Genomic DNA, 16,321 nt, shown 5'->3' with positions numbered 1-16,321 from the left:
GTCCGCACAATGCGCTTAAATTCAAAAATGGAACATACCAGCATACATACATATACCAGCTGGTATGTGTTGCGCGTCAGAAAAAGTGCATTTATATAATATATACACACTCAATACTTGAATCCTGATTCCTGAGTGGCTGGCAGAAAAAACAATTTTGGCAGCAAAATGTTTGGACGTCAACGATATGAATTTCACGATACAAACGTTGTTGTCATGGGACTTAATGTCATACAAATTTATCGATATAGTTTGCGATACCAAATACCAATGAACCCGTAAAATATCCTGAATAGTTTTTGAATTCATTGTATTTATTAAGAATGCTACTATACTATTTACAACTGAAGGTTGGGTCTCCTAAAATTTTGCTTCGTAATTTGAACCACGATTAGTCATTAAAAATGGATGAAAAACATTATCGAAGATGTAAATATTATTAGGTCCCAATTGAAAAATTGAATTCAAATATATTCAATTTTCAATTAGATTGGAATTAGCAATGAAATCAATAAGTACCAAGACCAAACGGTATCTGTTTTTGGCTTAAATTTGGGCACACAATGTTTTTCACACTAACAATTAACTTGGGTCTAAGTTCGTCCAAATCCAGTTTGTTCGTATTGGCTAAAGATAGACTCACTAAAAATATCGTACACTCCATTACACTAAGGGACTGATAATGTTTTTTTTTAATTTTCTTAATTTGTGATAGAGATGCAATTAATATAACTAATTAAAATAATAAAATAAAAATGAATTCAAAAATTGAATATTTCTTATTTTATTATTTTTATAGGCCGTCATCGTTCACATCGCTCCATAACTAAAACTCATACACCAGTATACTACATCCCCACATAATTACAATAAGTTAGTTAATTTTTATTTGACTGCAAAAATATTAATAAGAAATAATTTATACGGCAAAACAACGTTTGCCAGGTCAACTAGTTACTATATATAATTTGCTTTATTATCCAATTTTTTATAAAATTGTATGTTTCAATAGCATTTTATTGTTAAAATGTCATGTTTATAGTTGAATCGATGATCTTGCAAAATCGTCATGAGTCAATTATTTAAAACTTTTGGATAATTGATAAAAACTGTTTAATATAAATAATTTTGAAAAAAAAACTAATTTAAAAATAAATAATTATTAAAATATATCATATACTAATAATATACAACTATACATATAGTTTTTACACTTGACGCATAGAAACACATGCCTAGTATACATTTTTACAGTAATATCTCAATTATATAAAATATGTGACTCGTGACGTTTCTGCAAACATCGATTCAGTTAGTATAATTTTACAATTCTCGAAGAATTTCCAAGTAAAGAATTTTACTCACTAAAATCGTACACCACGGACATTGCATAAGCATTTCGAAATTCTGAAATATGATACAAATTAATTAAATTATCTAATTATAGCTATATACAGAATGTTCAATATGTTTGGAAACGATCATTAGACTAATAAATATTGGGACTGATTAATTATAGTTTGATAAAATGGAGTTATCAAATATTCAAATATTTTACTTCATACATGTACAGTGGCATTGTACGTTATTGCTCTTTGTAGGTATTAAAATATGCATTCAAATATTCAATGATTATAAAGAGTTTCGTTACTTATTGAACACCTGACTTGGGTACTAATACTTGATAAAAAGTAAACTAAATACTAATTTTAGTAAGAAATCCATTTTTTTTTTTAAAGATAATAATTGTAATACTATCAAAAAGTTTGTGTGTAATTAATAATAATATGTAATTATTAATAAATAAGTATAGTGTGTGTTTTACGGTGCAGAATTAACCATTTAAAATTATTTAGGTTGATGTACAGTAGGTGTAAAATGTATGTTCTGGAACCTAATCCCTCTAATCCGTCTGATCTCACTCAGAAATATTAATTGAAAAACGTATAATACAACCACTGAGTACATTATTTTTAGAAGTGTTAACGTATCATCCTATTCCCCATACAGAAATTTATTTTAACAAAGGTCTGACATGCTTAGTATCGGCAACATAAAGAAATCCTTAACAAACAATAGTATAAGTGTTTATCTGTCATTCACCTAGAAATGTATTATTAATCCCTAAAATAGTTTTATTTAAGTCATACAATATATAAGCTATTTAACGGATATTAAAAAAAAAAGGTAGAACATTAATATATTTTCCTTAAAATTACCATTTGATAGTCAATATGTGGGTAAAATAGCAACTGTCTAAACCCTAAATCTGATTTATTTAAGTCATATAATACATCCTGGGTCCTTTAAGTCAAATTTATCTAGAAATTTTAATGAAAACCAGAGTTTTTTGAAATTAGTTGTACTTTTTTCGGGCAAAGAGATGTTTCTCATCTCAGCTAGTACAATTTATTGTCAACTGTACTTTTATATAATACATCTAAGATTTTGTTTTTACATTTTTAGTATACGAAGTATTTCATTTCTGTTTAGACACCACATTTGAAGATTTAATCGAAGTGTCTATTATAGAAAGTAGTTTAGATTCATTATGTAATAATTGTAGATTAAAAGAAAAAAAATTTGTTTTAAGTACCATCTTTTAAAAAGATCAAGATTGTATAAATTCTAGACTTCAGCTAGAGCGGTTTTTCCGAAACTAGTGTACGGGAAATCGTTGAAGAAGGCATTATAAAATTGATGTCTGATGAAGATGAATATTTTATACTCCGCGCACGATAAGATGATGACCAGGCGCGCATCCAAAACCAGTTTCTCCACCGCACCGCTCGCCTTGGCGGCCCGACCCGCTTTTGTTTACCTAACCAATGAAAAACCAGCTGCGCAAAACGGACGAAAAACGGTCGGCCGCCTGGTCATCATCTTATCGTGCGCGGAGTATAGCAAGGGAAGTGGTTATACGTAACTAGAGCACGTAGCAGTACACCATACTAGATATTTTAATTGAATTGGAATTCAAAAATAAATTGCGTGTATACTTTTGTGGTTGATCGAGTATAAATGATAAAATGTTTCCCTTAGCCGGTAAATAGGTACGTTTGAGAAAATCGGCAAAAATATTTACAAAACGTGATGGAGTTATAATGTGAATCGTAGTGTTGAATTTATCTGTCGGATCGAGTCCGATGTTCAAAAACTAGCGAGACGAAAAATCAAGGAAGAAATTACTTCAATCGGTCAGTTTAGCTGGTGGTGACGGAGGCACAAATGTAAAAATATTCTTCTTGTAAACAGCACGCATGTTTTCAATCGACCCAGCCATGTTTAAAAATTTATCACAGAACGACGCACTTAATCGAACGAAGAGTGGAGACAGAATGATTTCATTTCGGATTCTGAAACCCTTGGAATATAAATTTATGGTATGGATTCTTCGACAAGACTCTACAGGTTTATTGTTTAAAGTAGGTATGCATGTCAGAACATGTCGTTAATGTGTGATTATTGAATAATACATTTCTGTGTGGGAGTCAGAATCATACTGTTATTTGTAAGGGATTTCTTCTACAAGGCTGTACATGCTTGTTAGGTATACTAAATACTAAGTATTTAGTAATTTTTCAAATGGAGATATACCGGTAATATGTGATAACATTTCTACAACAGTAATATTGTTTTCAGGGACAGATAGCTTATGTTTCGTATGATAATTCGTTTCAATATATGTGTGAAATAATAATATGGTGTGAGTATGGTAATATGGTGCATGTATAATAATATGATAACCGTAACGGCGGCGGTGGGATCGGAAGGATCAGATGGATCGATGGTGGGTGGTGGCGGTGGATCAGACTGATCAGAGGGATTAGAGTGATTAGGTTCCAGAACATACATTTTACGCCTACTATCGACTAGAATGACTACAAAGGAGTTTGATGATGGATCACTTCTTCGAAGTACGGCAGTTGTAGAATGAATATTCCTGTCCACCTTGCGCTTATGTGTGACATTTTGGACCTCGCATTATTGAAATAAAATTCTGTGACCTCGCTTAAAAAAAGGGGCGTATGTAATTTGAGCCAAAAAAAAACCCAAAAAAATAATATATATGTCATTTGCGCTACATCTAAAAATTTATTCTGGTAATTTGCGCCTCTTTTTAAGTTTGTAATTTATACTAAATAAAATTAAATAAAAATGCATTATGTAATCTATGTCATCGTGTACCTACTAAAATTGTAGATAATTTTCGTCATTTCTCACCTTATCAAAATTTTAATTAGCGCCACTTATACTATAATTATAAATAAAATGTATAAAAGTAAACAAGCTCCATGTATATTAAATAGGTAAATTTTCGTTTAGTATATACTACTTTTGTAATATAAATAATATGACATATAAATTTTGAAATAAAATACCTAGCCACTTATAATACCAATTTAGCTCACCTTTTTTTTTTATACTAAGTCTTTTTTGTCAATTTTATTTTGTTGAAAGTGTGGTGCAAATTACATATTCCATTTCGTTTTTTTATCGTGGTGCAAAATACCAAAATTAATTTGTATAATATGTGGTGCAAAATACATGCGTTATATTTTGGCGCAATTGACATAGGTACGTACTCAAATGTAATTATTCGTGGCGCAAATTACAAGTAATAAAATTATCGCAAAATTCCATCTCCCAAAAAGAGTTTATACATATTTCGATTCATCTTAGAACAAATTCTGCATTCATGCTAAATTATGTAATATAGTGGTTACTGGTTATAGAGATATGAAATAATATAATATGGCATTCGTATATTATAAAATTCGATATAAGACCCATCCACATCAAGTGTAAAAAACCTAGATAAAATTGTTTTTCTTTTTCTTGAAGATTTTATTTTGTGTACCTATTTTATTTAATACTCATAAAAAAAATATTGGTAAGACACATTCGTGCAATTCTTAATTTACACTAAGAACTCAAGTTCAATGTATGTGATTTTAATCATTTTCCTCCCAAATTCATAATAATTGTTAAAATATTAAAGCAAACTAATCAATTTTTAGTAAAGCAATTAAAAATTATTGAATTTAATAGTTGTTTGAATCTTGAATTCTTGAAATAATATACAGTTATAAAATATAACTTAAGCTTTTATTTAAATTCTATAGAAGTGAATTTGGATTTAATAAATTAAATAATATTATAAAACTTTAAAAATTAAATTAACTTACTCCTTGAAAAATATTCTTCTTCGATATCCTTAGCTATATATTAAATTATTAATTAACGTTTAAATAAAATAACTTTTTTGTTGGTTAGGTTTAAATATTTTCTAATTATATATTATATTTATTATTTACATATTCGAGTATTTTAAATTAGCTATTTAATTGTTATATTATATCATTAAAAAAAATAAATTAATTAAACGAGAAAATCATTCTGCTGTATAGTAGTTTTGTCCAGTCGGTGTACATAGTCGTTGAATATAGCAGTAGGTCACTGTAATAGATGTGTTAAATTTGAATTTAATTTCAAAAAAAAATTATGATTTTAATTATATGTAAAACACCGATGATCGAGTTTTCACCAGCCTCTATTTATATGAATAATTTAAAAAATTCAATTTTCTACGAATAGTATTATTATTCGAAACACAGCAAAAAGTCTAAAATCCTGTTTTTTTTTTTTTGCTTTAAATAATCAATTTTGTAAAAAAATTCAACCTAAAATGTAATTTTTAAGTTTTTAACCGAGCATAATAATTTTCATCAACATTTGTAGAAAATAATCTGTATTTATTTTCATATTTTTCATTACTTAATTTAAGAAATTTATAAAATTAGATGTTAACTAAAAACTAGTAAAATAAGTATTAAAGAATTCAGCAATTACTTAGACAGTCATTAATTCTTAAGACTGTACTTTTAATTCGATCACGGAGTTTGAATATTTTTAAAAATGCTCTTACCTAACTATAGTTAATCAAACTTAACATTTATTTTCGCTATTGAAAATTGATACGGTGGGGTAAGTTTCGTTACCAACCGTTCGGTAGAAATAAATATACCTTAGTCTTATGTTTTATGTTTGGTCTTTTATTTAAAATTATTCAACATTTATACAAAGTAATATAGGGAGGAGCGAGATTCACGGGTGCGCCAGCCAGGCTTTCGCAAGCGGACTGACGCGGTGATAGCTCGTGTTCGACCGACGATATACGATCAGTCCTATCACATATAATGGGGACTAAGTAATGTAACGTGAGGTCATATAATGGGAAGGAGTCCCCCGTCAGTAGCGCGTAACTTGTATAAGCGGCTACTACTTGGCGGAAAAGAACTCGGGTCGGCGGTACTTGAGCAAGTGGCCGATTTTGGGGAGAAGAGCAGGATCGATGGCAGCAGTCGTATGGGATGTTACGTATCGTTCGGTTTGCTGATCCCGATAGTCGTCTTGAGTGATCAGTGTCGTGAAATCTGTTAATGCCGGCTCGGTGGTCGTCGTTCCACAGCTACTACTGGTCGGCTGGATTTTGGTCACGATCGTACTCGTTTCGTCTCAACGGTGGTCTGCTTGGCGATTTGTATTTGTGCGGTAAAGTCGGCGTTGTTACTTCTGGTCTCCGGTCGTCAATGTTTAAGTTCTTGATGACTTGTTGACGATTAGAGATGAGATTGAAGTGTGTTTTAGTTTTGGAAATGTACTGGTATATATACACATTTAGATTGTCAAGGTTGTTGCTGATTGGTTGTAAGTTGTTGGTATGACGAGTCATCATCGCATCGTTGCCTGATAGTTGTCATAAGCTCGATGCGGTTTTTCCTCGTCGTAATGTTGAACTCTTATTGTGTAGAACCTACCGTTTGGAATTGCGTTTAACACTGTTGAGTGTGCTTTTTGGTTGTTAGTGGTCCTGAAAAGGACCGTTTTATGTCGTACTCCGTTACAAAATTATTTTTAAAATGTTGAACTTTTAAACTTTCTAAATTAAATTAAAAATCTAATACCAAAATAAACTATTTAAATGTCTATTTCTAACTTAAAATATAATAAATTATTAATAATTAACATTTAATATGTACTTACGTAGAGAAAAAAAAGTTATACTTGCAAAAACAATTTTATATTCTGAAATAAATGTGTGAAATTATAGTTTGATTCTTTACACAATAAACTGTAAGTTTAATAAAGTTTGAGTATCCATGCTATATGTTTGTTAATTAAGTAATCAATTACCTTGAAATATATTTATAAATTGTTTTAAATTTGTTTTGAATTCTGTAAAAAATTTTTAAATAGTAATTTGTTTTTAAATTTGTATTTTATAATTTATATCGATTTTTAAAACCCTTGCAGGTATATACATTGTAATTCAGATACCTAACTCGTGTGAAAAAATAACGATTGTAGCGGATTCAGGGGAGGGGCACATATGTACATATGTATAATAATTAATAACTTGCCTATATGTATAAATTATTATTTTGGTGTGTGATATTATGGAATCAACATTATATTAAATATATTACCAAATACCAATTTTATTTAAAAATAAGAGTATATGTATTATTGCTTATGATTAAAGAATCATTATACAATTTATATGTGCCCCCTATCAAAATATCCAAGATCTGCCCCTGATTGTATAGGTTAGAAAATGAATTGGATAATTTAGATTTAGTAAGTCCTTTTTAAATGTATTAATTGCCATACTCTATAAGCTTAATGAAAAATTAAACATAAAAAACAAACAAACCAGATTTTATATTTCTCCAAAAGTGAGCATTTTTAAATATTTTAAACATATTTAAGAATCTTCTATTATGAAAACATGAAAACATTTCACACTCCTATTATTTTTATGTTTTATATTTAAATAATTTCCCAGTCAAGTGCCACTAATAGGTGGCTATTCTTATTCCTACTTTCATTGAACTTTTGTTCTGTCACTACAAAATACACGCGTATTAATGTGCTAAATAGTACAGATTGTGCATGTTCCAAAACAAAAAATCAGTTATTACTAGTATCATTAGTAGGTGGTACTACTGTACTAGGTAGAAATCAAGTAACAACCTAATAATAGACATGGAAAACAACTTAAGTATATGATAACTGATAAGACGATATGAGTATATCAATTAGTACCTATCACGAACTAGTAGTAGTTCGTGGTACCTATTAATGTAATAATATGTGATTTTACGTTTTAACAGTTATCGTAATATTATATTAATATCCATAGATAGTTTTATAGAATTTATAATAATTTATATTAATTTATGGTACCTAATATTGATAATATTAAAGTATTGTATTATCTATTTGTTTGTAGAATATATACTTATTCTATTCTATTCTATTGGTAATATTTATCTGACTTAACATGGGGAATAATTTTCTTAAGTACCTATATAATTGTACAAAAGTAATTTTAATATAAATATTTTGTAAAAATTAAAAATTGTTTTAATAATATTTAACTTAAGAGGCGGCCATAATGATAAGTTTGGCCTTTCAACATTTTTTCTGGTGGGCAACTGTCCCTTCGTCCCACACCAAATGCCGCATATGAACAATTTGAAATAAATAAATACATGGACAATTTTAAAAAGCATTAATAACTGAACAAATATAAAAATACAATATAATTAGATTTTCATTGACTGACAATCGAAGTATTATAGCATTAAATATGAAGGCAATTAGTATAGTCATATAAATTGATTTCAAAGCGTTGTCTGTATGTTATATTGATATATAATACATGAAACATACCATTATCCTTAGTATCATCCTTTAATAACACTAAAAATTCATTAAAATTAGCTTTTATCTAGGCACTTGAAAAAAATTGGGAAGAAACAGTTAAAAATAAAGATAAATAAAGAAAGAAAGCGTTTAAAAATTACTGTTTCTTAAATATTAAAAAGGAAATACTACCAACTACCAAGAATACATGTATTATGGACATTCATACGATACACCTTGTAGACCTAGTAGATAATTATGAAGAGTACACAATTTATAAAAGATAATATTGGGATCCTTATACTGTTAAATTATTGTACAATATATTTAGATACATCCAATTACATCAAAATTGTATCATGATTTAATTGTTCTAAATTAATTTAATTGAGTGGACTATATAATTGGTTTGCTCCGATTAGAAAGAGGTTTTTCTAACGGAGTGTCTTGCCCAAGTTCTACTTCAGTGGTGGCTGGGGGTCCTCCTTTAATATAACCAAATTTCCTGTTTTGAAATTATCCTTGGGCCTGAACCATTTGGGTCGTTGTTGAAGTGAATTCACATAGTCATGGCGCCAGCGTAACTAAAACTGCTGATACATTCTCTGAACTAAATCCCATCTCCGTTTTGGACAATTTTTCACCGGTTCATCGTACAGTGTCGGCTCCGGAAAAGTTGTTAACAGATGTCCAATTAAAAAGTGTTCCAGAGTCACTATCTATACCTCCAGGTTGTCAGGGTCATCGGAAACTGCCATAACAGGCCTTGATTTTAGCATCGCTTCAATTTATGCCCGCACTGTATTCTGAATAACTCCTCAAACCTTAATATGGTGTCTCCAATGCATCGGCGCAGGTGGTGTTCGCGCCACGCGTAGTCATATTCCCCGATAAATATTATTATGTTTCTCCACAAATATATGTGTTCTCTACTCAACATATATTTGTACGGGGCCGTTGGCCAAAATACGTTGCACAACAGCATGAGATTTGGAATACAGTCGGTCGGCACTCTGTCTGGTAAAACGTCGCTAGTAAAACGCTGCAACGGGCACGTTTGACGTCGGTAGGCGTACAGATGAGCTACTAACCTTCCGCCGACTGTAAAGGACCAAATCTATGTACTGTGTCATAAACGTTCATTACACTAGTCACGGCATAATATAACGGCTGGAGCGGAGATGCTGACCTCCAGCTAAGTCGTTCATCTCCTTAAAATGTCGCTTCTGAACGCGCCTTATTAGCACGTTCATAGTGCTACGTATTCAACGTATTTGGCCAACGACCCTGTAGTAAATACCATACGTATATATTTAGTTGATTACTATATTGCATTAAAAAATATCGTGATAACATTACCTATGAAGAATACTTCGCGTAGCGCGAACAATAATGGAGCCGGAATTTTATAGATTAATAAAAAAGTCTATTTCTTTGCAGATAACCTCATAATAATATAACAACCCATACCTACATATTATTATTATTAGTAGTAGTATACTCTTTAGTGTATATACTAATTAGGTACATATTTTTACTTAAGTGTAGGTACCTTTGATTAAATAATAATTACATTAGTATAATTTACTGAAAAAAAAAACACTTACATAAATAATAAATATATTCAACTGAATGATCAAATAAATCATCGACTATAACATTAAAAAATATAGTAGTTAGCTAAAAAATATATTATAGAATTTAAATGTTAATTAATAACAATTTAAGCAAAGCTGAGTAAATTACAAGTAATACGTATGACATATGTACATAACTTTATTTTTATTAGAGATCTATCTATCAATGTAGTTGAAGATTAAATAACAAATTTTAAGAAATTATTAAAATATATATTTTACAAAAAATATTAATAACTTGAAACAATAATAAATTCAGATTGAATTACATTATGGCGTAAATCAATGGGTATCTAAAATTAGCTAGTGTATTTTAATTTTTTTTATATTTAAAAATAATATTATGGTACTCATTATTTTAACCTTCAAAGTATCATATTTTTTATCTGTAAATAGTAGGTTAAATCTTGTTTGAAGATAATAATTCCTTACCATACATAATGAATTCTTCAAAACTCTCCTTGAAATCTGAATATAACATTTAAGTAGTATTTATTAACTGTTTAATTTAATATAGGTACTGAAAATTAATTTAAAATAACATTTTAACAGAATAATAAATACGTTTTTAGATCACATACATAATAGACTAGCCGACATAATGTCCTCTTCATTAGCTAATTAAAAAATATAAAAATATGTATAACTCCTATGTAAAAATCATAAGTTTCACAAATAATGTATAGTTCATTGAATCATAATATTAAAGATAAATTAAAAAATAACTTATTTAACTATATTATAAACTTCCCATTATTACTTAAATTACTTATATGAGATAGGTGTATGTTAAATAATTATCATTATATTAAAGAACCATACAGTTATTTAAGGTAGGTGCCAAATAGAAGTTTTTTTGCTTAAATAAATAATAGAACATTACAATAGTACTGTATCATATTCAAACACTGTCTTTATGCTTTATATATGACACGTGAACAACAAGTATAACGCTATGATTACATTTTTTCTATAAAATTTAAATAATAGGATAAACAATATTATGATTATTATTAATATTATTATTGTTTATTTTTTCGAATAAATAATAGGCCCCACTGAATAGGTTAATGTGTAATATTATGTTTTAATTTTTCAGTAACAACGACGTATACCTATTTCATAGAAATAATATTAGGTGTTAAATAAATATTTATATAAAATGAGTAATTAGATTTGTTAAAGACTTACTGTCCTTTATATTATTTTTTTTGCAGAATTGGAGAATTTCTAAAAAATAAAATTATTCAACCATCAATGCAATAATATAGTTACTTGGGTTTATGAATTATTTAAGTGTAATAATTTATCAATACCATTTTACAATAATAGAAAATACTTTTTATGAAATAGATGCTGTATTTTGAGTTTGTAATAAAAAAAATATCAATGCTGTGTTATATTTATTCTTAATTATTGTTATTATTTTTAAAAAGTTTTTAAATATAAATATTAATAAATTGTTTAAATTGTAATTATTTTTTTATAATTTAGATAAAAAAAATCATTTTTATTAAACTTTTATTTAAATTTTTTTCGCCCTTTCCAGGGTTCCATTTCATATATGTGCCAAACTACTACAAGTAATTATATTTTCAGTTCTTACTGAAACGTTGTAAACTTATAAGTAGGCATTTATTTATTTTAAATGATTGTAATTACCTTCATTGTATTTTTCTTTAAAAATTTTTAAATCTGTATATTGTACTGTAAATAAATACATCAATTAATTTTAATTGGCGATCCAATAATAAACGTCAGCAACCACTATGAGTATTAGTTTATTATACCAGCCTATTACCTTTAGCCCTTATTTTAAAATTGTTGCGTCATCAGCAAATAGTAATAAATTTGAAATTTTTATAGCTGAGGAGTAAGGATACATCGTTTATAAAAATATAAGAAATAAAGTAGGTGATAAATTAGGTGATAATATTAATTAAATAATTTAGGTCGCTAATCAATTTTTTTTTTAAGGGATAATTAAATAAAGATAATAGAGGTTTATTAATATCATCATTTTTTTAATTTTTCAATTAATATGTTGTGGTTTATTTTGTTAAAAATATCGTATCCAAAATAATTTATTCAATTATAATTTATTTTTATACAAAAAACTCAATAACCAAATGACATGTTTTTATTTACATGTAATTTATTAGTTATACAACACTTTAAATGAGTATTCAATTCAGATCTCGGACAATATGATACATGTTTAAGCTTAAACAGCTAATATGTTTATCATACATTATACATAATATTTTATTAACAAAATTATTACATCAAAATTTTAATTTAAAATGTTAAATCTTGCAGATATTTAAAAAATATTAACACTCCTATCACGAACAAAATATCAATTATTATCTTTGTACAAGGCTATTATTCACCAAATATTTTGACTCACGCTAATATTTTAGTGAGCTTTCATTTAAATTTTAAACTCTATTTCATATAATTTTAAGCTTATTAATAATATATTTTGAAATACTTAAATTTTTATATATTGTTGTTTAGTTCCCTATGATGATATTTAGGCCATTTTTTTACAAATTTTAGGTCATATTAGTCATCGACCCGATTTCATTTAAAAGATTAGTAATCACACAAAAAAGATTTACTATTCACAAAAGTGGGTATCAATTTAGAATTATATCTGAACACCGATTATGCGCTGACTAGCCTGACTAGATAACAGTAAATATAACAATATCGAAAAAAATTTGAAATGTCTATGGGTAATTGGATGATTTACAACTATAGTTCTTCCTATAGAAAGAAAACATGCATCATTGACCAATGATCATTGTAAAACTTATCAAAAATAATCTCAAAATCTTAAAAAAGAATCCCTTTATATTTTAAATACAGACGTGTAAAATATTTGACTGATTTTGAGCATATAATTTAGTAAAGCGGATTAATAATTGTATGTTTTGTATAATTTATATTAGGATAACTTACTTTTATCATCTACGAAAGTCAAATACGCCGTATTATCAGAATCATAAACTAAGTACAAAAAATAATTATAAGCTTTTATTATTATACATTATAATATTTAACCCTTTTGACTATTTTTGGTCATAAAAATATAGTAATTTGGAATGATAATTATAATATACGCTTTTATATCATTACATTGAGATAATTTATATTTATCATTTGACACTAAATTTATATACAATTTTAATGCAGTGCATTAAACGATATATTTTATATTTATTAAGAGTTTTAATAATTATTTATTTGTATATTTTCCTCTTGTTCAACAGCTTAATGCTAACCTTAAGGATTTGCGCTATCACTAGTAGGTAATCTTCTCCATTTTTCTCTGCCCAAAGTCCAGTCTAACGTTGCATTCCCATCTTGTTCTTGGTTTTCCAAGTGGACGTTTTTTGTTAATTTTTTTTATCCTAATATTCTTTAATACATCTTCATCAGCTCTCCACACATGTCCCAGCCTCTCAAGACGTTTACATCTTATATAATATGTGAGTATATTGTGTTTTTCATATAGTCCATACAGCTCTTATGTGTGTCTTTTTTCGGCTGCATCCAAGTTCCATCCGTTATATATATTATTACCATTAATTACGATTAAATTAATTATGAAGAATGAAGATGTACTAATATTATGAACACCTATATTTTTTGTTTGCATTTTATACATATTATTTATTATTATTTTAATTAAACTTTTCTTTTTAACTGGGGTGGAATTAGTATGTATCTACCTATTTTTTTAACCGGTACGGAATTGGTGTAGAAAATGGTTCTATATAGGGACGGAACTCAGATTCAGCACTTTTTCATGGTTGCATCCGAAAATTGCATGCCAAAATAAAAATGTCCTAATTGCATGCGATATCTTAAAGGGATCTGTCCGAATTGTATTCCACCTTATAAAGAGGTTTATCCAAATTGCATTGCATCTCATAGAGACATCTACCCAAATTGCATGCCATGTATCGATAATAGTTTATTTATTATATGCTAATTTATTTTATAACTTAAACTTTTTTTTGAACTTTTCTAATTCAAAAAAAAAACGCATGTATATAGAAACGCTCTATGATATGGTTGCTACACAAATGATTAATTTCTAAATTGAAATATTTTAAACTTTATAAGATTCTGAACGGAGTGATGAATGGATTGATTTTACAATGATGTACGTTATTTTTTTTTTTTGTTTTTGTGTCTGTGTACAGCATAACTAGTTGACATAATGCTTCAATTTCAAACTTCGAGGGTGGTTTCCGATGGAAAAGTGAATATCCTTGGTGCATTATAGAGGTAAAAAGTAAACATTTTCCAACAGTTTTCAACAAAATCGAGAAAAACAAAAAAAAATATGACGGAAAAACGGGAATTTTTACGCAAAACCAGTTTTCGACCGAATCGATTTTTTTATATGTTTGTAATTTAAAAACTAATCACTGTAAATACTTGAAAATTTCACCAAATGTTTATGTTAGTGTTATCTATATACAATTAAATTTTTAAAAAAATTTGACTTTTTTTGAGTTATTTATAGACTACTGAAATTTTCGATTTTTATGTGAATTTTTTTTTTGAAGTGTCGGTAAAAAAATTTTGGATGACCAAAAAAACTTGAAAATTTTCTTATGAGTTGTTCTTATTGTAGCTAAAAAAAAAATTAAAAATCGTTAGTCACAATTTTTTTTTATAAGCGTTTATAGTTCAAATTTTTACGAAATCTGTCGAAAACGCAAAAATTTGCAAGTAATTTTGAAGTTGAAAAATCATAAAATGTTATGTGTTTATAACTAAGGATTAAAAATACAACACTAAGTTTTTCATAGGTTTTTCTTCAAGTAGCTATAGAGAAAACTTGAAGCATCATTAAAGGAAAAATTTTAAGTGCGTTTGAATTTTAAATTTTTACGAAATCGCGTAACGATAACGATTTATCCTCAAACGATTTTAAATATTTGTTATTATTCAAAAAGTATAAGTCGTAGATACTTGAAAATTGTACCAGTTATTTAGTTTGACATTTTCTTTGCATGATTTAATTTTCAAAATATTTTGAGTTTTTTTGAGCTACTTATAGACAACTGAAATTTTCAATTTTTCTGAAAAATTTTATTTGAAGTGTCGATAAAATTTTTTTGGCCCAATAAAAATACTTGAAAATTTTATACAAAGTTCCTCATATGTTATTCTTATAGTGATTAAAAAATTATAAGAATACATATGCACAATTTTTTTTTATTAGCATTTGAAGTTAAAATTTTGACAAAAATTCGTCAAAATCATGAATATTTGCAAATTATTTTGTAGTTCAAAATTCATAAAATTGTTTATATTTATATCTAACGTTAAATATTCTAGACTGACAAATCATCTCCGTTCAGAATCGTTTTTCGTATACAATGATACCTATCATTGCATTCAAATTTAATCTACCCTAGTCCGAGGTCCACCCCACCCCCTAATGTACAGCAGAACGGTACACACTTGCCGACTTTTTTTATTTTGAACTGTATTTATATACATATATAATACGTTTTTTTCGAATTGAATAAGACTATAAAGACAATACTACTATTATTATTATTATTATTTAAAAAAACTCCACCAAATTTTATATCATTATTATAATTATTTATTTAAAAAAAAACCACGTACTAATGTAATATATATTCACTTTATTATACTAAACTACAATCTTTCTATTTAATATTTAATATTAATAGTGTCATCTTCTGCAAATTCTCCAATATTTATATATTTTACTGAAATTAGTGTAATGGAACAAAAGCCCATTCTTTTAGTGGTAAAGTAAGTTAAATTATTTCATTATCAATAAAATTATGTAAGACATGCAATTCGGACATCCCAATTTATGTTTTTTTTTTTTTTGGCATGCAATTCAGATGTACCGCTTTTTCATGTATTCCTCGGGTCCATATATATGTCTTAAGATTTTCCTTTTCCAT

At 27.6% G+C, this 16,321-nt stretch overlaps 1 protein-coding gene across 1 annotated transcript in view; it reads right to left on the bottom strand.

Annotated features, from left to right (window-relative positions):
• Positions 1-16,321, bottom strand: part of LOC114131177 (uncharacterized) — a 44,985-nt gene that overhangs the window by 25,526 nt on the left and 3,138 nt on the right. Inside the window, exons 3-13 of the mRNA XM_050199113.1 lie at positions 13,317-13,364; positions 12,012-12,056; positions 11,541-11,579; positions 10,931-10,966; positions 10,782-10,817; positions 10,320-10,364; positions 8,740-8,769; positions 7,198-7,239; positions 7,048-7,089; positions 5,190-5,222; positions 1,366-1,407 (exon numbers count right to left, since the gene is read on the bottom strand). Coding sequence (XP_050055070.1) covers positions 1,366-1,407; positions 5,190-5,222; positions 7,048-7,089; positions 7,198-7,239; positions 8,740-8,769; positions 10,320-10,364; positions 10,782-10,817; positions 10,931-10,966; positions 11,541-11,579; positions 12,012-12,056; positions 13,317-13,364 — 438 coding nt within the window. The remainder of the gene's footprint in view (positions 1-1,365; positions 1,408-5,189; positions 5,223-7,047; positions 7,090-7,197; positions 7,240-8,739; positions 8,770-10,319; positions 10,365-10,781; positions 10,818-10,930; positions 10,967-11,540; positions 11,580-12,011; positions 12,057-13,316; positions 13,365-16,321) is intronic.

The sequence above is a fragment of the Aphis gossypii genome, chromosome 1, assembly GCF_020184175.1.
Source record: "Aphis gossypii isolate Hap1 chromosome 1, ASM2018417v2, whole genome shotgun sequence".
Taxonomy (NCBI): Eukaryota; Metazoa; Arthropoda; class Insecta; order Hemiptera; family Aphididae; genus Aphis; species Aphis gossypii.
This window is presented reverse-complemented; position numbering and strand designations above follow the sequence as displayed.